Source organism: Eumetopias jubatus, unplaced genomic scaffold (assembly GCF_037043125.1).
Source record: "Eumetopias jubatus isolate StellerSeaLion01/CBP00866 unplaced genomic scaffold, mEumJub1_p1.0 scaffold_11, whole genome shotgun sequence".
Lineage (NCBI taxonomy): Eukaryota > Metazoa > Chordata > Mammalia > Carnivora > Otariidae > Eumetopias > Eumetopias jubatus.
Genome location: NW_028274817.1, coordinates 94192465 through 94219372, shown reverse-complemented (window position 1 = coordinate 94219372; position 26908 = coordinate 94192465). Strand labels below are relative to the sequence as shown.

The following is a 26908-nucleotide window of genomic DNA, read 5'->3' as shown; positions in this document are numbered from 1 at the left end:
TTGGTTGCCCTTGCCCTCGAGTGCCTGTGGAACATAGTCCATGTAGTAGACTTGCTGGGGAACCCTGAACTTAGGGAACCCCATTGTTTTATAATAAGCTGCCAGGAAATCTGCCCTCTGCCCTGGAGAGAGACTTTTGCTTTGTTCAACAAATCATAAGCAAATCTGTTCCTTACTCCACACACAGACATGGTGTCTTTCAAGGCTGGTCCCTAAACAAGCAGCGTTGGAAGAATTGTCCAGAACAGAAGGCCAGTTAGTGGCTCTGCTCATAAGACATGGAAAAGACCCACAGAAAATTATCTCAACTAGGGATTGAACTTATTTCTCCTTCTGCCAGTGGGACATGAGTTTACCTATTTCTGCACACCCTCATTAAACACTGGATGGTACAGATTTTTATATTTTCATTTTTATAATCGAATGGGAAAGCTAAAATGTTTTCTCCTTGCAATTTGCATTTATATAACTAGTGAGCTAAGTGAGCATCTTTTCATGTTTCTATGATTTGTTTGTGAATTGCTAATACTGTGGGACGCCTGTTATTTACCTCTTATTTTATTGGTTTATTTTCTTGCATTTATCTCTTTATATTTTCTAGATATTAATCCTTTTCCTGCTTTATATGGAGCCATCACTTGGTTATTTTAATTTTATTTGCAGTGGTTCCCTTTGTACAGTTATTTTAAATTTATATATGATCTGTGATATTTAGGGGGGACAATATAGAATTTTATAGGTCTTAGTAGTTAAAAAGCATTTAGGGGGATTGCCAAATGAGATTTAAGTATATCTTCTAATTTTTCTTTCAAATCTTTCTCTTCTCAATTTATAAAGATTTTTTCCTAACCAGTTTTTTTCAAAGATGTTATTTATTTATTAGAGAGAGAGAGAGAGGGAGGGAGGGAGCCAGGGAAGGGGCAGAGTGGGAGGGAGAGGAAGAGGGAAAGAATCCCAAGCAGATTTGGCACTGAGTGTGGGGCCCGACATGGGGCTCCATCTCACGATCCTTAGATCACGATCTGAGCTGAAATCAAGAGTCAGATTCTTAACTGACTGAACCATCCAGGTGCCCCATATAACCAGTTTTTTTTTAAGATAGATGTAGTCCTCTAAAAGAAGTAGGACAATGTTTTCTCTTTAGAAATACCAAAATACAAGATGCCAAGATAAGAACCGAATAACGTTAGATATCTGTTTTCCAAACTGAGAATTCTGTGACACTTCACGGTTAACAATAGAATATCAGAGACTCTGAGAAGTTCTGTAGGAGAAAAAATATTTAACTGGACATATATGAAATTTTGTTGGACTAAAAGACTTTTTAAAAATTCCATAGAGTATCTCATGACATTCTGTGGGATGCTGTTGGTCCATGAAGGCACTGAGAGGCAGTCACATGTAATGATTAGAAGCAGGGTCCCTGAAAACAAACTGCACCGAGTTACTTACCACCTGGGCATGTTAATTAACTTCTCTGGGCCTCAGCTTTCTCATCTATAAAATGAGGGTATTATAACTTATTTTGTGAAGGAGTTATAAGGATTAGTTGAGTTATATAAGTGTTAGCTATTACTGTGGAACATTCCGCTCTTGGACCATTGCTATAAAGCTGCTAATATTGTTAATTGGTCTCCCAATTAATGTTCAGAGAATCAATACCATTGTGAAATTTAAAAAAAATTCAGGGGCGTCTGGGTGGCTCAGTGGGTTAAGCATCTGCCCCTCTGCTCGGGTCATGATCCCAGTGTCCTGGGATCAAGTCCCGCATCGGGCTCCCCGCTTAGTGGGGAGTCTGCTTCTCCCTCTGCCCACCCCCCCCCCCCGCCCCGCTCATGTTCTCTCTCTCGCTCACTCACTCAAATAAATAATAAAATCTTTAAAAAAAATTCAGCTACTGCACTGCCATTGAAGGTGCCACGCAGTTGTCCTTGTAGGAAGAAATTGTGCTACTGGAAATAAATGCCTATGATTCCATACCACCTGCCCTTGAGTCTTTTGTAGTGAAAGAACTATTTATTTCACTCCCCACAGCATCTTTATCTCTATGATCGGTCTCACTGTTTGACAGGCATGTGGATTCTTGCCTGCTCATCTATTTGAAAGGCACTCCCAAGTGCGTTTTGCGTATGTTGTTTCATGTGTATCCTGAGCATCTCTTAGTGTGCCAGAAATCTACCTCACTGTTGTGTGGTCACACAGTGACAAACAGGAAGTTGATTTTATTTTTATTAATTTCATCCTAAGAACACTTCCAGAAATAGTTCACTTTGAAAGCTGCATTTCAAGTACTCCTTCATAAGATATGTTCAGCTCTTTCCTTTGACTAAAGTATCAACCTGTATTTAAGTGTGTGTTACTCAAAACATATGCATTCTTTTTTTTTTAAATGCCTTTTGGTGATGCTGTGAGAATTTTTTAAAGATTTTGTTTTTTTTGCGGGGGGAGAGGATCTCAAGCAGACTCTGCACTGAGCACAGAGCCCAATGCAGGGCCTGATCCTACAACCCTGAGGTCATGACCTGAGGCAAAATCAAGAGTCAGATGCTTAACTGACTGAGCCACCCAGGCGCCCTGAGAATTTTTTATTGTTGCACCTTTTCTGGTGCTCAGCAGTTAATGATCTGTCCAAAGCTGTCTTTGCTAAAGGGCAAAAGAATGACTTAGAAACTATTCTGTCATCTTTTTAAATAGTTTAGCTCAGTTTGGCAAGGCTGCTGGCCAGAGAGGGAAAAATTCACATCTGAAATGTTTAAGGAAAGATATCTAAGTGAAAGTATTGAAAAATAAAATAAAAATGGATTTCTTTTAATCGGACTAACGTTTTACCAGGCACTTTTAACTAAAAAAAAAAAAAAGAGAGAGAGAGAGAGAATTGACTCTGGTGATAAAAGGCACTGGTGATTATTTTTACTCATTTTTTCTTAACTCACGAAAGTGTGTAGGGGGCAAGGGATTCCCCAGGAGGGGGTGTGAACTAGCTGAAAAGAGGCATTAAACAATTGTACAGATTTAGGTAAATTCATCCCAACCCAGATGCTGGTCCTCCAAAGGCTCAGAAATTTCCTTTGGTTGGTGTACAGAGAACAGATGAGACGTAGGTTCAAACGCAATCAAACACAGAGCGTTCCGTTGGCAGGACCAGGGCTGTATGGTAAGCCCACTTACAATCAGAAGTGTCCAGGAGGAAGCGAAGTTCAAACAAGAGGAAATGGTTGTATGATTTGCATCATTAATATCATGAAATTTGCCAGACTGAGGCCCCATCCCTCAACATGGAACATGCGCAACAAGGAATAAATGGGTTGCTTTCATTTTGAGGCCCAAGTGTTTTCCTTCTGGTGAGAGCCTGGATGGGCATCATTGGCATCTAGCCCCTTAGATCTCCTTTGTCTATGCCCAGGCTCACCGTCTCCTCTTCCTCACCCCATCTTTCTCCAGAAGGACTATCATCAGTTAGATTACCTCCTATTAAATTATAATCCCAGTCCAGTCCTTCCCCCTGGAGGAAACACCCTCATTTTCTTGATAAAGTTTTGGCTCCTTCTAACCTCCTTGGCCGCTCATTTATAAATCCGTTCTCTTCAGTCCTGGTACAGATGAGCAAAAATCTATTTAGGGCTAATATTGTTAATGAAACTCTCCCAGGGCAATTTCCTTTCCTTTATACCTTTGCATGATTTCCCATCTTCTCTGTCACTTTCCAATGCTACCCTGTGGTGTTACTGTGCTCCCTCCTTTTATTCTCCTCACTGGGCAGAGCCTTGGAGCTTTAAAGGGCAGATTTGCATTTATGATCCAAGGCAAGGACAGCCATAAGCTTCAACTCAAATATTTTTGTGGCTCCCAAGCCCTTGAATAACTTCTAATTACAATTCTACAGAATATTCACATACGGCGTTCTAAATCTGACATTTCAAATATAAAATACATTCTAAGTGAACCTGTCTGTAATGGTAGCATATTCATCCATTGAACTACCAAGTGGCTTTTCCATTTCAGTGTGAGACCAGATGAACCACAAAAGGGGTGGAAAAACCGGTTGTGTTCTTTATCTGAGGAGACCACAGTTGACAGTGATGCGAAAACCAAACCATTAACCTTTCTGAAGACCCCTTTTTGCTCTAACCTTGTTGCTTCCTGTTCATGTCAACTTTGGGACTCTGTCATCTCTGCTGCCTCTAGGGTTTTGAAGATGGAGGAAAGGCCTGGAGTCCTTCTGGAAAGCCTGTACTGACCAGGGCAGTTTTCTCAGAGGGGACTAGCCCTTGACCTATCAGAAGAAGCTCATTTCTGAGTCATTTCAGCCAAGTTATGGTTTGGTGTACAATGTATAGAACAAACACCTGGGGGCTTTGGAAAGCTAGGCTCTGGACAAGATCCTGTCCTTTCAGATTTCCTGAGATTTTGATGTCAGCCTAGCCTTATGGCAACTGGGAGGCCCCAAAGCAGCCTTTGGATATCTAGTTATGTTTGGAAACCTGGCTATAACCAAGCAAACCAAGTGTAACTTGCACATAGACTGTAATTCATAGACCTGGGGGTCTGAGGGACAGTGTCAGGGGATGACACTGAGGGAAACTGACGGACAGTGTCAGGGGAGAGGCCACAGGCCTAGAGTCTTCATTCTTATGGGGATGTTCAGAGAGAATCTATGTACCAAGCCAATGGAAGAATGTGCTCAAGAGTTAGGGTGAGGGACAAGGCCCGGTGAGCTGCTTATGTTGACAAGGGGAAGTTTTGAGACATCTATTTTGTGGTATGTAATACATACCTAGAATAATTCACAAATATGTACATCCTGAGACATAGTCATCTTGACAATAAAACATTATCCAATATGGTTGAAGTTCCTGCGTTCTCTTTGACTGTACCTCTGAATTCCCCTTGAAATCCCTTGTATGGATACTACAAATGTATATATTCCTAAATTAGATACAATGTTACTAGAAACTTTTTTTCCTTCACATATATGCTGTCATTCTGCATGAAGTCTTCTGCCACTTGATTTTTTTTTTTCATTCATTGCTGTGTTTGTGAGAAACATTCCAATGAATAACATTCCAGGTAGCACCGATTCATATTTGTTTTGTTAGCAGTGCTTTGGATGCAGTGGTCCTAGTTGTGGGGAGGAAGGGAAGGGATAGGAGGGAGCCAGTTAAGGGACAGTCCAGGCTGTGCACTTAGTGTCCTGCAGTGGTGACTCAGTTTACCCATGGGTCAGCTGCAAGGGTGGTAACAGGACCTGGCTGGTAAAGGAAACTAATTATAAGGGAGAAAGCTGAATTTGCACAGAGAATCTGGAATCAACTAAATATAAATAATATTTCATGGCAACAAACATACACAGCAATTATTTAATAATTGCATGTTTACGATTCAAATTTTTTTTGAGTTAGGTATGTCACTGTTTCAAACATTAGACAATGTGTGTGCTCTTCAGGAAATGGCCTAATTAATTTTCCTAACTAATCTTTCCCTCCTTTGCTTTCTCTATCTTCCCTGGGTTTTCTGGATTCTGCCCCAGCAGATCTGATTCCTGCTCTGTGCCGTTCTGAAGGATTGGCGTTCGTCCTCATCAGTGAAACAGCTGCCTCCCTGACTGGACACCACAGCAAAGGCTTTGGTGACCTTTCTGTTAGAACAATAATGACTTTCTTGGAATGTAATCCCAGTGGTATCTCTTTTTTGTGTAGCCTGGAAGAATACCTGACTACCATCAGCACTTCTTCAGAGACCTTATAAAAACCACTCTGCCATCAAACACAACTGAGTGACTCTGGGCTGTTCAGGGGGGCCTTAAGAACTGTGGCTATCGATTCACCTGGAAGATTCAACCACTGCTACCCAGAGCTGCTGCTGGAATACCATGTCTAAGAACTCGGAGTTTATCAATCTGTCATTTTTGTTAGATCATGAGAAGGAAATGATCCTGGGAGTCTTAAAGAGAGATGAATACTTGAAAAAAGTGGAGGACAAGAGAATAAGGTAATATTTTTAAAAAACTTTTCTGCCTTTCCTGACTGTTGTCTGTTTGAAGCCAGTTAGATCAGAAATTGGGCAACTGCGACCATGCTGGGGACAAATGTTGGTCAGTGACTTCATGGGTTCCGAGCGTAGCCCAAATATCAGAACACGTCTTTGATATTTTATCATTAGCTAGATGGGAGGATGGAATTGAGCAGATAATATGATGTTGATGAGAATGCCCACTTGCTAATAACATCCTGAGTGGTAGTGAAGTAGAAGGACCACCTTCCACTTTGAATACCCGCTCTGAGATGTGTTAGTTGTGTGACCTTGATCTAGTGACTCAGTTTCTCCATGCCTTGGTTTCCTCATCCCTAAAACAAGGATAATAAAAGTGCCCACCTCCTAGGATTGTTGTGAGGATTAAGGAAGATAATACATGTGCCGTGCCAGGTATGTAAGTTCACAATTATTTATTTATAATGCCTTTCTCAAGTCAGTCTTTTTGGGAATTCCTTCCCACCATAGCTGAGAGCAGAAGGGGATCTGGATGGATATTAAGGAGGGCACGTATTGCATGGAGCCCTGGGTGGTGTTATACACAAACAATGGTATGGAACACTACATTAAAAACTAATGATGTACTAGTATGGTGACTAACATAACATAATAAAAAAAATATTGCTAACCAAAAAAAAGGGGGAATCTGGAGAGTGAAAAACTCTCATTTTTACCCCAAAAATGGCCTGAATTTTTAAAAATAAGTTTCTGTGTAAGTAACGTTGAGTAATATGGGGACAGTTGAGTTTCCCATCAGTTGGGGGCAAGGTTGCTATCTAGCGGGATCCCCAGGCATGACCTCACCTGTGTTTCAGCTAGCATCCATTCTGATTGGTTGCATCACCTCTTCCGGATGGTTGCAGCATTGTTCTGATTGGCTGTCACATCCATTGGGATTGGTTGCTGCTTGTGCCGTGCTGCTTGTTAAATATGTTTGGCTATTACATCTCTCCCCTGACTGGAGGAGCAGAAATAAACAGAGTTCCCTTCTCAGCGACTACCTACTGTGCAGCAGGTAGCTTTTTTGTCTTACGTGTCTCCCAAAACTATGATCATTCCGACCACAGTGCTGTGAAACCAGAAGTCAGCCGTAAGAAAAATTCTGGAAAGACCACAAAAGTTTAAGTTTACTTTATTTTTTATTGAGGAGAAAACCTATCTTAAGGTTATCTTTATATGTTGCAAAGATATTCAGTGTGCCTAAAAAGGAACTAGGATCCTAGATTTGGAAATACATTGAAATATTCTCCATTGATGCTTAGTTCATAGTTAAGAGCCTAGAATTTTTATTTCCATCATTCGTAGGTATTCAACCAATCTTAAAGAAATAAAGGCTTTGATGAAAATTATTGCAGTTTTTCTATGCCTGGAATTCAGGTTAAGGCAGTTAATGATTTTTAAAGATATCAGAAATGATGTTTTTGGCATTTGTATTCCAGTCGTGAAAAGTGACTAAATTTTCTAATGTGCTGCAAAAAGTTATATTGTTTATGGGAGGTGAGGTACTAGCTAGTAACTGATGACATGCACGGGGGAATTAAAAATCACTCTACTCAGGAAAACACAATTTAATAGCCACATCCTCAGAAACGCAGAAGTACAATGAATAGGAATTTGTTCAGAATATTTGCTTCTATCATTCCCAGTAACTTTTCCTAATAATGTTATACTCTTTTCCTTTTTTTGTTTCTTCCCTTGTCCTTTTTCCTTATTCTCTGTAAAGAAATTTAGCCAAATGCATAATATACAACAGAGCTACTGAGAATAAATTTGCTGCTTTCCTCCCTCTTCAAATGTGTTTGAGGAAAGCAAAAGAAAGGCTTTGATAGATCTAAGCGGTACCGTTATAGAAAAGAGATTTTTTAAACCTGCTCTATCTTCTCTTCTTTAATAGCAATAGTGGCTAATATTTTATTGAGGTTTTTTTTTTTTTTTCCCCCTGCACCAACTGTATTAGATATGTTGTCTCCTTTTGTTCTTGGCTACCAACATATGAGCCCAGGTCAGATGACTCAGGCTCTGCCACTCTTCTAGCTTCGTATATTGAGAAGCCACACCAAAGTGAGTGGCATGGTGTTTAGAGTGTGTGCTGTTGAATCACATATCCACATTTGTTGATTCACATCTCAGTTACACCATGAAATCTTTGTGTCACTTTAGATAGGTTGCTTCCATGAATACATCTAGTTCCCTCATTTGACAAAACAGAAATAATAACATTAGGCACTTCAAAAGGTTGCTGTAGGGATTAAATAGGCTAATATTATCAAGAGCTTAGAAGAGTGCTGGCATACAGTCAGTACTTAATAATTGCTGGCTATAATCCTCAGCCCTCTCGTTGGTATGTGTTGTAGTGAACACTAGCCGTGCTCCACTGAGCTCCGCTCAGGTCCCTTGTGGTCTGTGCTCTCATCCTCCCAGTTTCCACATGTTTACTGCTAAGGATGGTGTCTACTACCTTCTTTAGAGGACTACCCTTGGGTGGCTAGAGTTGCCCGTAGGACTAGAGAGCCACAAGTACCAGGCAAACTTGAGTTTCTGTCCCCACTGGGCAGCCCCAAGCCAATGGCTGACAGACTGCAGTGCAGCTTCTGCCTCATAGCTTCCCGTGGAATCATGGTGAGGCTGGACTTCACCTAAAGACCACACCCTCACTTAGCCCCTCTTCCCTATTCTCTCCTGCCTCCCCATTCCCGTTTGTGTTCCTCCTGAGAGTACTCCGTAAGTCGCTTGCACACAAATCTACATCTCAGAAGTAGCTTTTGGAAAGCCCAACCAAGAAATTTGCCAGACCAAACAGGGAACTTAATTGCTGTTGCAGTAATTGTTTTTACCATGTTACAGAAGTACAAGTTGATATTTTGTCAGTGTCTAGAGGAAGTGGAATTAATTACGAATAAGACAGAAATTGAAGGAATGGTTTCACAGAAGAGCTAACGCTTGAGCTTGGCCTTGAAATGTGAAAAAGATTTGACATTGGCACTTACATGTCAACTGCATTTTAGCTGTTTACCATGAACCACAAAATTGCCTTCATATTCTGCTAATGAGTTTCAGAAGGAAATGGAAGACCAAGAAAAGTTTTAAGAATTATGATGATTACAGAGAAGTAAACGACACAGAAAGTTAGTAAATTGGACTTTGGAAAGCAGTGGATTTATTGTTTCTTTGTGGTGTGTTTATTCCTTTCAGTAGGTTATTAGTAAAATAGAAAAATAGAAGAATGTAAAAATTGTGTTGAATCAATGCTTTAGGCCTGATGCCCAACTGTGCTCTACAGTCCACATAGCCCCTGAAGTGTGGCATTAGTTAAAATGGGACTGGTCTCTGGGTGTTCCTGAAGGTGCTTTGCACCCAGAAGGCACATGGCAAGCCTGATAATTACCTCCAGGCATGAGCTGTAGGCTGGTAAGAGGTGTCCACCTACTAACAGCATTTTAGGTTCACCCAAGAGGGTCCAATGTATTTGTTTCCCTTCAGACCAAACAGGAAGAAATGGTAGGAGATATCTAGACCCAGGTTTCAACTATTACAGAGTAAGAGTATTTTAAGTGTTCTCTGTGAAGAACAAATCACTTTGTTTTGCTGATGGCTTTAATGCAGTGAAAAAAGAGGGAGGAAGTGATGCTAATAAAATCGAGCTATCAACAGTGGATGCAAATGGGAAAAATAGAGTTTGGAAGCACAAAATAAAGATCTTTGTTGATCATTTTTTCTAACTTTGGAAGAGCTCGCCCTAACATAAAAGAGGACATGGTTCATAGTATCTACTCCTAAAAAAAAAAATCTCATCAACAAAATCTTACTCTGCTTGATCTTCCACACCTAAAAACAAATGTCTACTTCGTGGTATTGGCCTATATAAGAAATCTTCAATTTATAATTTTAGCAGTTCATTTGGACCTTATTCTTACTGAGAAGATGTCGTTTCCATTTGGCCACAATAGATGAAAATGTATCTGGACTTAATGTTCTCTTTGGCACCTATTCTTGGGCTTGTCTCAGTAATGAACTCTGCTGGTCGCCTTACAGCATACATTTCTCTTTTCTTCCTCCCTACCCAAATCTTGATTTTACTCAGCTCCAGCAGTGGATTTTTAAAAAATAATTAATCATCCCTTGACTAATAGTCCTCTAGCAACTGTCATTGGTCTGGAGGTAGACATGAGATCAAAAATGACCCACTCAAACATATAGCCCAGATTTATGGAAAGTTCTCTTTCCCACAGGACATGTTCAGTGAAACATGTTATCACAGTTGCTGTTGAGGATGAAAGCCAGCACAATGATGAAGCTGAGCCAAAAGAATGGCAGAGAATTGTTTCCAACATTCTGGTATACTGGAACCTGCCACACCACTGGGCTTCTTCTATAAGCATATATTTCCATGTTATTTATAGCGCGTTGAGTCTGATTTTCTGTTACATGCAGCCCAAGGCATCCTGCAATCTCTAAGATTCAGAAGTAATCAACATTTGTTGAGAACCTTCTGTGGGCCAAATGCTGTGTATTTATTATTGGAATAATAAAGGTGAGCAGAAGGGTACCTGGGTGGCTCAGTAGGTTAAACGTCTGCCTTCGGCTCAGGTCATGATCTCAAGGTCCTGGATGAGTATCAGGACCCAGCTGAGGGATGTGCCCGTGGCCACGGCAGCCCCTCCTGAAAGCCCAGCATAGCAGGTGCAGCAGCCCCCAGCCACTACCTGAGCCCAAAGCACCTGCCATTCCTGGGAGCTGAGCTCAACATGGCCTGTGAGGACTCTTCTCCAGTGCCTGGCCTCTCCGAGGCTCTGCTGTCTCTCCATGCCTGTCTCTGTGGGGTTGGACCTCCCAGCTTACACACACACACGCACACACACACTGGCATGGAGACAGGCCTGCCCTTGGTGTCTTGGAAACATCCCCCAACATAGTCTGCTTCTCCCTCTCCCCGTCCCCTGCTCATGCGCGCTCTCTCTCTCTCTCTCTCTCTCTCTCTCTCTCTCTCTCTCTCCAATAAATAAATAAATAAATCTTTAAAAAAAATAAAGGTGAGCAGAGACACAATATTAATGTTTGTTGGATCCACAAACATAAAGAATTTTGCAGTCATGAATCAGGCTTTATCTATGGTGTAGACCAGAAGTCAGTAAACTTTTTCTGTAAAGGGCCAGATAGTAAATATCTTAGGCTCTATGGGTATATGTTCTATGTTAGGATTACTTCAGTCTGCATTTGTAGTCTGAAAGCAGCAATAGACAACGTGTAAACAAATGGGTATGGGCAATAAAACTGTATTTACAAAAACAGGTGGTGGGCTGGATTTGGCCCAAGGGCTGGAATTTGTTGACCTTTGGTGTTGAAGACAACACCTCGGTAGATTCTAGCCTTGTGAATAGCTGTATACACCTAAAAGCCTTGATAAGCCACCTTCATTGAGCAGCAGGACATTTATAGTCCAAGAGATAAGATGGAGTTGGACTGGAACCCATCAGCTATCAGAGAGAGAACTTGGGCTTCTGTCTGGGAGGTTAGATGGTTCCACAGGGTCCTGCCATCTCCAGGAGATATTTATGCCTCACTCAGTCTGTAGTGGCTCATGCCGGAACAGCGTAAATGTGTTTCATTGCCTCTCTAGAAGAACAGTACAGTGCATCTGGAGGTAGAGAAAATACCAAGAACCAGCAGAAGGTTCTGCAAAATCGTCAGGGACAGTTTACAAATTCATTTTCCCGATGAGCTAAGAACTACTAATATCCCGTTTACAGATGGGTAAACCAAAGTACCAAGTTAAATAACTCAACCAAGTTTGCACAGCTAGTAAGTGGCCCAGCTGTGGTTTGTAACCCCACCGTCTGGCTCCAGAGCTCACATGTCCCTCTGAGGTTTAACTTCTGGGGGGATGTATCTGACCCTTCAGGAGGCCAGAAAAAAAGGGAAGGGTAAACTCTTCACTGCCTCCCTCACAGCAGAGAATGTATTAATCAATTCACAAATGATCCTTATTTAATCCCTGTGTCATCTGCGAAGGATGTACCATTCTGATAGCTGTGGCAACTGAAACTTCCCAAATAATTTTCCAAGCTGGTAAACATCAGCAGTGAGATCCTCCCGTTCCATGTCGCTTCCCTCTATGCCGTGATGTTTATGCCATCAGGGCACCTCTTCAGATCCTGTTGGGAGTCCACCCCTAGCCTTACTCTCGGAGAAATGGAGCAAAACAGAAAACATTCCTTCAGCCCGATATTTATGGACAGTTCTGACCTCTAAGCTGGGTAACATTATCCAAAGTTGCTCTGACATTTATTGAAGCATTGCTTTTTTTATACAGTAAGAACTGACAAGAGTTCCTCAGGCAGTTCTAGTTTTTGCGCTGACTGAAATCCAAGCGCAAGTGTATTATGTTTTGTTCCACACAGCTGGCTCAGCTGAGATGGGCCACTAAGCAAGCCAGAGCTTAGTGTCATCGGGAGACCCCAGATCCCAGCCTGGAAACTGCCATTCACGTTCCAGCTTTGTTTTTATGTGGTTGATTCCATCATTTTAGAACAGGAGAGGGAAGGAAAGAGAAGAAAGGAGAAACAGAAGGGGAAAGTGTATTCAAACTGGCTCTTTGGAATCCTGCAGATAAGCTAAATAATCGGTTCAAATGGATTGAAGTGGTTTCAAGAGTTACACATTCAGCCTGGAAGTTAGGGAGACCAGTAAGTGCCAAGCAACAATACCCTCTTAATACTCTGCAAATGTTTGATCTGTGGGGCTGTTTGTTTTTCCAAATCTTATCACTACTACTAGGCACAAAATTAGTTTGACCTTCTGAAAAGCCTAAAGGCTCGCCGTCCCCGTAAAACACCAGGAGAACTATTGGAGTGGACTTCTAGTTTGATAAACATTTTGTTTCAATCCTAATGGAATTGCCACAAAGCTGCTTAGTGGATTAACAGAAACTCCCAGCATGAATATACTGGCTCCCTAATAAAACCTAAACTCTTTCTGAGTCACAGAGAAATGAAAAAAGAAAATCCAGCTCTGCTTTAAACGAATTTAAAACCTTGGAGGTTTTCCTACCAAAGAACTTAAGAATTTCCATATACACAGCTCTTTCCTCCAAGTAATTCTTACTTGGAGGGCTCACGTTGGGAAAGGGCCACACGTACCTGATATTTGGGGGCATTTCCAACATTGGATTATCCAAATAAATAAACATACTTGCCAGACCATATTTTTTTTTTGTTTGAAATAATGGGGTCACCGTAGTCATAAGTAAAATTGTCACCTATGTAGAATATGTGTGTATTATCTCTCTCATTTTTGACTCCTCCCCAAATTCCCCTTTCAGTACTCTCTTCCCCTTCCTTGCGTACTGCTCTAGCCAGAATTGGTATAGAGGAGTGCCCCCCAGCTAGCTTGGGTTAATTGGCACTCACATCCAGGAAACTACCATTCCTTTTTACTATAAGTTGAAGAAACAAAGACCTATAAAGCCCACATTGTTTTTGGGGTAGGATGTTGGGCCTGGGAGGGTGAGTAAAGAGGACTTGCCCTCCAAAGGTAGGTCAGTTCATTAGGGAAGTTCTAATTAAGCAAATACCAACTGTATTCTTGGGAAAATAGGCATTTTATTTCTAAGGAAATAAGACAAGTGAAAGCTTCACTAACAGAAATGTCTTCTCTGACATTTTAGATTTCGGGCATATGACCATTTTATATCAACAGTTTATATGAATGTTGTTATATTAATAGGAATTAGGGTTTAACTGATTTAAATCTGTAATATTAGGCTGACATGCATTGACTAATTTTTTTTTAAGGTTTACTTATTTTAGAGAGTGCTTGAGCGGGGGGGAGGGGCAGAAGGAGAGGGAGAGAGAGAGAAGCAGACTCCCCGCTGAGCGCACAGCCCAATGTAGGGCTCAATCCCAGGACCCTGAGATCAGAACCTGAGCAGAAATTGAGTCAGTCTCTTAACCGACTAAGCCACCTAGGCACCCCACATTTACTAATTTTTCCAGTCATTATTTCATTGCAGAGAAATTAAGCATACTTCGTAAACATTCCATGCAAATGTCTAAAATTAATGAAACTTGTATATATGTATATACGTATATATATATATAAACACATTTTCAAAAGTGTTTAAACTCACTAGGATCTGAAAAGGGCATCAATGTCTACAATATTTTTTATATCATAAATCCTCAATCCAATTAAAGAAATATTTAATATTTTCTTGTACATTTTCATTATAGAAGTAATATATTCATTATGGAAAAATAGAAAATACATGTAATTTTAACTTTAAAAACTCACCCTCTTCCCAGAGACAATTTCTACCTGTTGAATTTCCTTTCTGTCACATGACTGTATGTAGCTGCAAGGGAGCTTGGATATGTCACTGGGAAATGTATTCTTCTGGGTGGCCATGTAACCAACTCGCATTTGGGGTTTGTACTGGCATAAAAGAGTAGAGGGGATATTGGGAAACAACCAGCAATCTGAAAAAAATGGGTGTAATTAAGAATTATTAATTAGATTTGTTTATTACTCAGCACAGATCTCCTCTTCCTTTTCATGGAATCTGAAAGCAATTGTCAGAGGTGAATTTCAATGAAGCAAACATCATGGTATCTCCTACTGCAATTCAATATAATAAAGTTAGCTTTGGTTTAAAAAAAAAAGAAAAAAAATAGGGCGCCTGGGTGGCTCAGTTGGTTAAGCCACTGCCTTCGGCTCAGGTCATGAGCCTGGAGTCCCAGGATCGAGTCCCACATCGGGCTCCCTGCTCAGCGGGGAGTCTGCTTCTCCCTCTGACCCTCTTCCCTCTCGTGCTCCCTGTCTCTCATTCTCTCTTTCTCAAATAAATAAATAAAATCTTTAAAAAAATAGCACATAAAGAAAACAATATTTGTATTCATCCTCAATGAATTTTGAAGAAATGGTGACTTGACATCCCTTGTACTATGTACTGCTACTGATAACTAGGAAAACTGTTGGAAGTGGGTTTTTTTGTAATCACCTTTAGCTATGAAAGTATGAGTTCCCATAAGCACCACCTAAAGAGGTAAAATGAGAGGTACTGACAGCTGTCTTTGGTGAGCATATAAGTCCTTCCTTACTGCATTTAAAATAATTTAGTTTATGCAAATTCAATTTATAGACATTTTAGAATAAATGTCAGCTCTATGTTTATAAAAATTAAAACTAGTGTGTGCCTGTATTCAGTAGCAGAAGTAGTTTTCAAGAATTTTTCAAGGGCAACATGTTCTCTTTAAGTTATCTTTTTTGGTGTATGACTGCTCCATTTCCTCCCATCAAGATAATCCTTGCAGTGTCAGAGCAATAATCTTTAAAAGCCCTGTAATTTATCCATGTTTTTTTTTCTTTTTTGCTATGCTGATTCTATCTCTACCCCTTCTTTTTCTGAATGATTTACCATATCGATAACAGGACTTTCTGCAGTTTTTGATACTCAAGAAAGGTATCCTTTGGATTTCAGATTAGCAAAACACATCCTTGTTCCTCATTGGGCCAGGAAATTGAGACAATAGTTATTAATATTTAGTTATTCCAAGATATTCCAAGACTTGGTTTGCTCATTACATATGAGATCAGTTTCTGCAATAATTTTCAGACTATAGTTAGTAAACAGTTGTTCGTCTGTTTACATGGCTTTGTGAGATCTCCTGGTATAGTCCTATCAACTGAGTGTTTTATTACCAGGAAGTGCTTGGCGTCATTTGCAGACATGAAGATTCCACAATGCCCTCTATCCTTGGGACAATTTCTAAACACATTAAATGGGCACAATTCACAAGATTTCTTTGTCTAGACAAGTGTCATTTCAATCCTGTTCTTCATTACTTTCTCTGAAGTAGCTTTCTATCTAGACCGAACTTTTCCCCAATTCTCAGATGGTCTTGATTCTTTTTTAGTAGCCTTTGATTTGAAAGCAAATCAAAAGCTATATAAAGTTTATTAGGACCAGAGGGGTGTTTGTTGAAGAACAGCCCCATTGGGGAATGTTTGACTTTGTGATAAGAGGCTACTTGGACAGATGGCTTTTGGTGGGAGAAGTCAGACAGAAGCAACCCTTCATGTTTATTGAGGTTTACCTTTGAGTGTACTTAGCATGGTTTTGCACAACTAGGAAAGAAATAGCAGTTATTGCTAAGTGCAGTGTCCTTTCTGAGCAAAGATATGTTAACAGAATAAGAATCAAGAGGAATATGGGGGAAGAGTGCAGATTTTGAAATCTAAAATGCTAGACCTGGGGCGCCTGGGTGGCTCAGTCGGTTGAGCGTCTGCCTTCGGCTCCGGTCATGATCCCGGGGTCCTGGGATCGAGCCCCGCATCGGGCTCCCTGCTCCGCGGGAAGCCTGCTTCTCCCTCTCCCACTCTCCCTGCTTGTGTTCCCTCTCCCACTGTCTCTCTCTCTGTCAAATAAATAAATAAGCTCTTTTAAAAAAATAAAAAAATAAAATGCTGGACCTGAATCTTGATGGCCACACTTACTAACCCTGTGACCCATAGCAGGTTTCCTACCTGAGATTCCATTTTCTTATTCCTAAAATGGGATTCGTAACGTCTTTCTCATAGGTTGCTGCCAATGCTTAATGACATGATGTGTAAAACAGAGCGGCTGTGGTTACCGTGGCTGCGTTGTGCTGTTCAGGTTTTAAAAATAGGTTCTGCACACAGAAGCAACAACCAAAATGAAAAAAGTATTTTTATAATCAGAATACGGAAAGGAGATCTGATCACCTCTGGATTTTCCTTAGGCAATTATGAGCTAGCCCCAGCCCAGCGTTGATGGCATTGCCTCTGGATGCAAATGAAAGATGGGAATGCTAGGAGCTCTGCAACCCTTGGCATCAGGCTGCTGTGACATTATTTTGCCTGTGTATATTATTTCAGTCATTTTTGTCTCATCGTTTCTGGCTTAACGATACTTTTCATCAGTCACCGTGGTTTTGCTCTCTTAAAGGAATATCAAACTCTAGTTCTAGAGAAGGATTTAGTGTGCAGGCCTTGCAGCAGAAGCTGAAGCAGAACCTGATAGCAACATTTTTTTCTAAAGATTCTATTTATTTAGTTGTCAGATAGAGAGCACACACAAGCAGGGGGAGCGGCAGGCAGAGGGAGAAGCATGCTCCCCGCTGAGCAGGGAGCCTGATGCGGGACTCGATCCCAGGACCCTGTGATCATGACCTGAGCCAAAGGCAGACATTTAACTGACTGAGCCACCCAGGCATTCCGATAGCAACATTTTTGTAAGTGAACAATACTGAAAAGACCTAATATTTACTGAGTTCTTATTATATTTGTTGTAAAATAGTTTTGGCTGTGGGTGACAGAGACATGTTATGATAACGGCTTAAATAAGATGGAAATATATTGCTCGTTAGTAGAAAAGCCTGGGTTGGTTGGCAGCTTTGTGATACTGTTCTGGTGGCTCCATTATTGAATGGGTCTGGGCACCTTGTCTTTTTTGTTGTTCCACCACCTTGACGGTTTAGCTCATAGTCCAAGATGGCTCACTCCTCTGTTCTCATCCCAGCCTCTGAGAGGGAAGAGGGGTTTAAGGGAAAGAGATAGCCCTTTCCCTTTAAGGTCCTGACCTAGAGGTTGCCTATATCATTTCTGATCACATCCCATCAGCCAACATTTAGTCTCATGACAAACCTAACTGCAAGGGATACTGGGAAATGTAGTCTTTATTCTGAGTGGCCACGAACCTAGTTAGACATGCCACTAATATAGAAAGAGGAGAACAGCTATGGAGAGACACCTACCAGAATTGCCTATTTCATAATCACAACATATCAAGCCGGGCTTAAGACTTTACTCAACGTTCACAACATTATCTTCCTTAATGCGCACAACAACCTTACGAGGTTGCAACTATTATGATTCTTTTTTACAGGAGTATTTTGAGGCACTGAGAAGTTAGGTAATTTTCTTAAAGTCTCAGATATAAAAAGTGACAAGGCCGGGATTTGAACCCAGGCAGTCTGCCTTCAGAGCCCTATGCTCCGGGCCACGATATAGTGCTTGCTTGTTTGTTAACTCTCTTGGGCCTTGATGTGTTCTGCTGGATGAGATGGGGGATTGTTGAAGGCATCAGGGATCAAAGATGCTTGGTGAACTGTTATTTATAGCTTCCTCTTCCAGGCAGCTAATTGCTTCCATTCCAAAATTCCTGTCCTCTTCGGTGCAAAATAATGTTCAGTACAATTGAGTCTAGAAGGGTAACAAAAGAAAAAGAATGCCACACAAATGTGACAGGAATTTTAATGAAAGCAATTCCTGATTTGAAAGAAGTATGTCTATGCAATGATAAAGCAGGCAGTCTTTGTAATGCATTGAACATTTTTGATGATGGGATGGAAAAAAATGAAGTCAGTGTATCACAAGGATATAGCAGGGAAAAGATTCTGTCATTTAACTACAGCTGAGATAGTTTATCTCTTCAGTCTTTAAGATTTCAATTACATATGGGTCATCAATTTGCATGTTAATATCAGCACATCTGTGTAGCAACAAGGAAATCTAAGGAATAAACTAATATTTTAAAACACAAGAGCATCCTGAGTTCATCTCAAATAAAGAATTGGTGTTAGCTGGTATTAAATGTCTTCAACTTTTTTTTTATTTTTATTTTTCATCAGGTTTTTTTTTTTTAAAGATTTTATTTATTTATTCATGAGAGACACAGAGAGAGAGAGGCAGAGGCAGAGGGAGAAGCAGGTTCCCTGCCGAGCAGGGAGCCCAATGCGGGACTCGATCCCAGGACCCTGGGATCATGACCTGAGCCGAAGGCAGACGCTTAACCGACTGAGCCACCCAGGCGTCCCTTTTCATCAGGTTTTAACTGTTGATTTGGAGCCGTATGTATCTCTACTACACTTTTCCATCCATCTCCCATGCTCTTTGATTCTCTCCAGACAAGAACAAATGGAGTAATTGGTTAGATTTTTGATATTGGCAAGAATCAAAATGGTTTTTCTTTCTGAACCACAGTGTAGGTATGAAGCTAAGGAAGATAGAGAAAGTTCGGGAAGTTCTTAATGAGTAATTGAGAACATTTTTTGTAGTTTTCTCAGGCTTGGATTACTTTTTCAGAGTGTGTTTGATCTCAGTTTTAGCCGATTTTAATTTGACTTTATTCTCAATAGACCCAACATTGTACATATTTTTCTCTTCCCATTCTCCTTTTAATAATGATGGCTTCATAGTGTAAAGGCCTTTATAATTTACAGAACACCCTACCATACTTTATTGCCTCTGACTCCTATAAACAGCCTTGGAGGAAGATATAAAAGGAATCATTATCTTTATTTGGAAGTTGAAGTAACTGAGACCCAGAGAGGTTAACTTGAATGCCCAGTGCCATCTTGTTAGCAGCACGGCTGAGTTTTCCTTCCTTCCCTTCACTCTTTACCTTTGTTTTCTCCTTCCTTTCCTCCCTCTTCCTCTTCCTCTAGCACTTCTGCCTGTGCTTTCTTTTATCCATTCAATCAAATGATACCTGTTATGTTCCAGGCACTAGGTTATGTGCTATATATAACATGCATAGCTAAACACAGCAGATATAGTCTTGCCCTCACGGAGATTATAGAGGAATTGGCAAGACAAACATTAAACCATTAAAAACAGCCAAATGTACAAATAAAAATTATAGTAAGTAAAAAAACAAAAAGTTACAGTAAGTGCCATAAGGAAAAAGAACATGGTTCTGTGAGTGAGAATAAGATGAGTATCTGCTGTAGATTTGGTGGTCAGAGAAAGCCTCTTTGGGGAAGCAGCAGTAAAACCAAAATAAAAAGGATACAGGGAAGTCAGATGAAGAAGCAGCCAGATGAAGAACTAGGCTGGACTTATCAGGATGGGCTAAGTGATGCTACAATAACAGCCCCAAACTCTTAGCGGCTTAAAACCATGAAGGTTTATTTCTCATTCATGCTGCCTGTCCATAACAAAACAGCTGCGTACTCTCTTTTGTAGCATCCTCAGACCAGGACTTAGACAAAGAGTAGACACTATTTGGGACATTGCCATTCTCCATGCAAAGAAGACGGTATGTGGTAAACCATGCACTCGCTCTTAAAGCTTTTACCTGGAATCACATCCCACGTTTCAGGGATCAGTGTTAGTCACAGGACCACATTTAATGTCAAGAGGCAGGGCTGTGCGCTCTGACTCATTCCACTTTCCCAGCCTCCCTTGCAGCTAGAGGTGGTGATCGGACACTGTCTGCTCAGGGGAACCTAAGGAGAACTCCGATGGGGGGGAAATTCCAAGTCAGTTTTCATTTTTCTGCCAAGAGACAGGTGCAGCCAACACAGCTGGTCCCTTCCTCCTGTCTTAAACACGGATGCTGTCCTGGAGCTGGCTGGCCATTTTGCCTAAGAAGGATAAGCCACAACTTGAAGATAGGGCACCTTCAGGATGAAAGGATCCTGAGTCCTTCAATGACCTGATTTGCAGCCGAACTAATGTAAGACCTGCCTAATTCTGGATTTCTTGTTATGTGGGCAAAAAAATGAAGCCTAAGCCTGTACCTTGGAACCAGAAGCATTTCTAGCCTATGTAGGTGCGGGAGATGAACAGATACTGTGCTTGAAGCCCAGAAAGTCACCTTCCTCAGATACATTTCTCAGACTGGGTCAGCCAATTCAGGAACCAAATAAGGCCTACCTTGCTTTGTTGGTAAAGCAGAGGGTTAGTAAAGCAGAGGGAAAAGACATCTCCCATCTTATTCCTCTCTCCAGGCTCCCGGTACTCCCTCTCTCCTTGATACCAATTCTCCGCTTGCATACTTCTTTTCCTAGTTCCAGTTGCCCTCCCTTTAGCCTTTCTCCTCTTGAGTGTCTGAAAATGGCTACGTCCATTTCATGTAAATTATCCTAGGCACGATTAAATTAGGTGAATTTCTAAGAGCGATCTGAAAAATCAGGCCGTTTAGTATTTAGTGCCAGCCTGTGGAATTCTTTCCATCCTTTCCCACAGTCTCAGAGATACCTCCCAGGATATGTGGGACAATTAGCACCAATTGCCTTAAAAATGTGCTGACTAGTGTGTTGGGACCTTTAAATTCCTGCTTCCTCATGGCCTGATTTACATGGGGCCCCAGGTCTTTTCAGACTCTAGAACTGAACTAGATGAAACCTGATTGCTAAATTGAGTCCTGTCAGTGGAGCACAAAGAAAGATGCAATGAAAATGTTTCACTACGGGGCACCTGGGTGGCTCAGTCAGTTAAGCGTCGTCTTTGGCTCAAGTCATGATCCCAGCGTCCTGGGGTCAAGTCCTGTGCGAGGCTCCCTGCTCAGCGTGGCGGTCTGTTTCTCCCTCTCCTTCTCCCTCTGTTCCTACCCCCCACTTGTGTGCTCTCTCTCTCTCAAATAAATAAGTAAAATCTTAAGAAAATGTTTCAGTTTATGGCCATAATTTCTCCAAGTGGTCTCACCCACTCTAAGGACCTACTAAGTGATTAAGGAACTGGTAAGTTGAAGTGATTCAGGCACCTGCTCATGGAATTTTTTTTCCAGACAAGAATTTGCCTCTGGAATGTCCTGGAATACCCCTATTTTCTCCATTTATTACTCTTCAGCCCAGCAGCCTATTCAGGTAGGACTGCTATTCATGATTGCTGTCTTTGTTCTACCCATTTTATTTTATTTTTTTTTAAAGATTTTATTTATTTATTCATGAGAGACGGAGAGAGAGAGAGGGAGAGGGAGAGAGAGAGGGAGAAGCAGGCTCCCAAGGAGCAGGGAGCCTGATGCGGGACTCGATCCCAGGAACCTGGGACCATGACCCGAGCTGAAGGCAGACGTCCAACCATCTGAGCCACCCAGGCGCCCCCATTCTACCCATTTTAATTACCTTGTTTCCTTGTCATTGTTGCATGCGTTGTTGTAGATTTCGAATAAGTAGTGTTTTGTGTCTCTTGTGCCCTGAGTTGTTCAAACATCCGTTGTGATTCTCCAGATGATACAATTGTGGTTTTCAAATGAGAACTCATTCTGTTATCTTAAAGCGTGTAGCTTCTGCAAGTTTTCAAAAGTAAATTGTCTGGAACTTTTCTTACATTCAATTTCATAAGCCAGTTGTTCATGAAAAAAAAGGACATAAGGGTACTTTGTAAGCTCTAAATCAGGAATTAGGAAAACTTGTTGTGGGTTCTTGTTTGTGTTCTGGTAGATAAGAATGAGGACCTAAGAGCACTCTATATCTGCCTGTTGTAACACATGAATCATCTTGTGTGCTTTGTCCTCTTCTTGGCTAACATGAGGCTAATGGGAATTTCTTAGCAGATACCCTGTTTTGACTCATTCTTGTCTCCGAATACCAGAATGCCTGGCATACAATAGACACTTTTGAGAAATGTTCATTGGATGAATGGAGGATACAATTAATCAAAGGTTTTAGAAACCTTACTCCTCCCTTTTTAAATTCCCATTTAGAAATCTCTCATTAGGCTAGGAATTAGAAGACCTAGTTTCTGGTCTTATGTAGACTGCTCACTATCTTTAACGTGAATGACATAATACTTCACAAGTTATTTTGAAGACCCCAAAGAGGTAACAAATAGTTTATAACATTTAAGTACCTTATAATCTAGCACAGAATTGGGTCATGAGCAGTATATTCAAGAAACTAAAGTCATCATTCCTGCTTTTGGGGAGATGCTAGTCTAGTCCGGTATAACAAAGCTCAGTACAACAAATGTAAAAGGAAATGATATGAGATGTGTGAAATGATTCTGGGATGTTTGTTTTTTTCTGGAACATAGAAATGTTGTGTTCAAGAAGGGACTGGAGGGGTGCCTGGGTGGCTCAGTTGGTTAAGTGTCTGACTCTTGATTTTGGCTCAGGTCATGAGATTGAGCCCTGCTTCAGGCTCTGCACTCAGCACTTGGAGAAGTTAGGATAGAATGGCAATAAGTACTGAGAGCAAAATCGTACTGCTAGTGGAAGATTTCAAAATTCAAATGCTAAGACACAAGCGCTATTTTTTCAACTACTGATATCAAAGGATTGTTGATTCAAGAGAGAGAAATTGTGTTTTCTGAAAGTATCTGGCTCTGACTACCTGATTCTTTCAAATCTTCTTCCGGATGAAAATAACCCTTCAATGAAGAGAGCTCCTCTCCTGTTTTCTTTTTTTGTTAAGTGATTTTTTTTTTTCCTTTCTCCTTCTAGGAAGCTGAAAAATGAACTCTTAGAAGCAAAACGTAGAAGTGGGAAGACTCAACAACAAACCAACAGAGTCTGCGTTCACTGCCAGAGAAACCTGGGCTTAATATTTGACCGAGGAGAGCCATGCCCGGCCTGCTCCCTGAGAGTGTGCAGCGAGTGTCGGGTCTCGGGCCTTGATGGCGGCTGGAAGTGCACTATCTGTGCCAAAGTCGCGTGAGTTTCTTGCCCTGATGTGCAAAGCCAGATCTGATGACTGAAGGGCTTGGTGTGGGGAAAGGAAAAAAGAAAGGGGTGTTTAAAATTTAAGGATAGAGAGTGGAATTAAAATCTAGCCCAACCCAGGCTCAGCAGTGCCTTCGTAGAATTCTGGGGCTGGGAGCAGGGCAGGGGTGGCGGTGATGAGCATGAGCGAGTAAACACGAGCGAAATAGAGGCAGAGAGTGGTCTTTTTAGTTTTGAAAACTATGAAACAGTAAAATTGGAAGCTTCACAGAATGAGGTCGCCTACATTTGAAAACCACCCACGAGCTTTCTTCACTTCTAGCCCCACCGGACTCCACGTGTTTTCTCAGAAGCACAGGCAACTCCTCAAGGCCATCCTTAGAGGTTTGGGGTCACTGGCAAGATGAGTATGAAATATCCAGCCTGCTCTCCTTAGCAGCTGAGGGGCAAATTTTTTCTGCATCTATTGAAATGATCATATGGTTTTTATCTTTTCTCTATGTGATGTATCGTGTTGATTGATTTGTGAATATTGAACCACCCTTGCATCCCAGGAATAAATCCCAGTTTATTATGGTGAATGAGTTCTTTAATGCATTGTTGGATTCAGCTTGTTAGTATTTTGTTGAGGATTTTTGCATCTATGCTCATCAGATATATTGGCCTATAGTGTTCTCTCTCTCTTTCTTTTAGTATCTTTATCTTGTTTTGGTACCAGGGTAAAGCTGGCCTCATAGGATGAATCTGGAGGGTTTCCTTCCTCTACTATTTTTTGAGTACTTTGAGAAGAATAGGTATTAACTCTTCTTAATGTCTGTGAAGCCATCTGGTCCTGGACTCTTGCTTATTGGGAGTTTTTTGACTACTTTTTCAATTACAATTGCTGATAATCTGTTCAAATTTTTTGTTTCTTCGTGATTTAGTTTTGGGGAGTTATATGTTTCTATGAATTTATCCATTTCTTCGAGACTGTCCAGTTTATTGGCATATAATTTTCCATTATATTTTCTTATAATCCTTTTGTATTTCTGTCGTGTTGTTTGTTTTCTTTCATTTCTGACTTTATTTGACTTTCTCTCTCTCTCTCTCTCTCTCTCTCTCTCTCTCTCGATCAGTCTGGCTAGAGGTTTATTGTATTTGTTGCTCTTTTCAAATAACCAGCTCCTGGTTTCATTGATCTGTTGTTTTTTAGTTCCTTTTCATTTATTTCTGCTCTAATCTTTGTTATTTCCTTCCTTCCGCTGGTTTGGGGTTTTGTTTGTTCTTTTCTAGCTCCTTTAGGTGTGAAGTTATGTTGTTTATTTGAGAGTTTTCTTGCTTCATGAGGTAGGCCTACATTGCTATAAACTTCCCTCAGTGATCAGCTTTTGCTGTATCCCAAAGATTTTGGACCATTGTGTTTTCATTTTCATTTGTCTTCATGTATTTTTTAATTTTCTCTTGGATTTCTTGGTTGACCCATTCATTGATTAGTAGCTTGTCATTTAATCTCCATGTATTTGTGGTCTTTCCAGATTTTTTTCTTGTGGTTGATTTCTAGTTGCATATTGTTGTGGTCAGTTTAAAGATGCATGGTATGACTTCTGTCTTTTTGAATTTGTTGAGACTTGTTCTGTGGCTTAATATGTGGTCTGTTCTGGAGAATGTTCCATGTGCACATGAAAAGGACATGTATTCTGATTTAGGATGGAATTTCTAAGTATATCTGTTAAATCTATCTGGTCCAATGGGTCATTCAAAGCCACTGTTTTGTTGTTGACTTTCTGTTTGGATGATCTGTCCACTGATGTGAGTAGAGCGTTAAAGTTTCCTACTATAATTGTGTTACTATTGATTAGTTCCTTTATGTTTGTTATTAACTGTTTTATGTATTTTGGGTGATGCCATGTTGGGAGCATAAATATTTATGATTGTTACATCTTCTTGTTGGATTTTCTCCCTTATTATTCATATAGAGTCCTTCTTTGTCTCTTGTTACAGTCTTTGTCGTAAAGTTTATTTTCTCTGATGTAAGTATTGCCACCTTGGCTTTCTTTTCACTTCCACTTGCATGATAAATGCCTTTCTACCCCTTCAATTTCAATCTGCCTGTGTCTTTAGGTTTGAAATCTGTCTCTTGTATGCAGCATATAGGTGGGTCTTCCTTTTTTATCAATTCTGTCACCCTATATCTTTTGATTGGAGTGTTTAGTCCACTTACATTCAAAGTAATTATTGATAGGTATGTATTTATTGCCACTTTGTTAGCTGTTTTATGGTTTTTTTTGACATTTTTTGTTCCTTTTCTTTCTCTATTCTCTCACAGTTTGCTGGGTTTCTTTAGTGATATACTTGGGATTCCTTTCTCCTTATTTTTTGCATATGTATTACTGGTTTTTGATTTGTGGTTACGTTTGTATATAACGTGTTATATATGTATATGTATATACATATACACATGTATGTATATATATGTATCTAACATGTATATATGTATATAACATGTATATAACATGTGGTTAGGTTTGTATATAACATCTTATGCATATAGCAGTCTATATTAAGTTGATGGGCACTCAGGGTTGAACCCATTCTTTGCCACCCCCCCCCGGTATTTTAAGTATGTATTGTCATACTTGACATTCTATTATTTTGTGATTCCTGTGACTGATTTTTATAGATATGCTTAATTTTACTGCTGTTGCACTTCCTACTTTTCCTACTCCTGGTTATGGTCTTTCTTTTCCATTCAGGGTCCCCTTTAACATTTCTTGTAGGGCTGGTTTAGGGGCCATGAATTCCTTTAATTTTTGTTTTTCTCAGATACTCTTTATCTCTCCTATTGTGAATGATATAGCCTTGCTGGATAGAGTGTTCTTGTCTGCAGGTTTTGTTTTTTTTTTTTTCCATTCAGCACTTTGACTATATCATGCCACTCTCTTCTGGCCTACAATGTTGCTGCTAAAAAAATCAGCTGATAGCCTTATGGGGTTTCCCTTTTATGTAACTATTTTGTTTTCTCTTGCTGCTTTTGAAATTCTCTCTTTATCATTACTTTGTGCCATTTTAATTACTGCATGTCTGGGTGTGGATTTCCTTGGATTGATTTTGTTGTGGGCTTTCTCTCCTTCCTGGATCTGGAATTTTGTTTTGTTCACCAGATTTGGAAGTTTTCAGCTCTTATTTCTTCAAATAAATTTTCTGTCCCCTTTTCTGTCTCTTCTCCTTCTGGGGTCCCTATAATGTGAATGTTACTATGCTTAATGGTGTCACTGAGTTCCCTAAGTCTGTTTTTCATTTTTTATTGTTTTTTTTCTCTCTCCTGTTCAGCTTGATTGCTTTCTACTACTCTGCCCTCCATTCTTCTGCTTCATCTAGTATACTGTTCCCTCTAGTGTATTTTTAACTTCACTTATTGGATTCTTCATCTCTGATGGGTTCTTTTTTTTATGTTTTCTATCGGTTTGTTAGGAATCTCACTATGGCCCTCCACTC

The 26908-nt window shown here is 40.4% G+C and overlaps 1 protein-coding gene across 4 annotated transcripts in view; it reads left to right on the top strand.

Moving 5' to 3' along the window:
* Positions 1-5869: 5869 nt before the first annotated feature.
* SYTL5 (synaptotagmin like 5) overlaps positions 5870-26908 on the top strand; it is a 106267-nt gene continuing 85228 nt past the window's right edge. For all 4 annotated transcript variants that reach the window (XM_028113538.1, XM_028113537.1, XM_088028497.1 and 1 more), the window contains exons 1-2: positions 5870-5988; positions 23216-23425. In XM_028113538.1, the coding sequence (XP_027969339.1) occupies positions 5870-5988; positions 23216-23425 (329 nt within the window). The remainder of the gene's footprint in view (positions 5989-23215; positions 23426-26908) is intronic.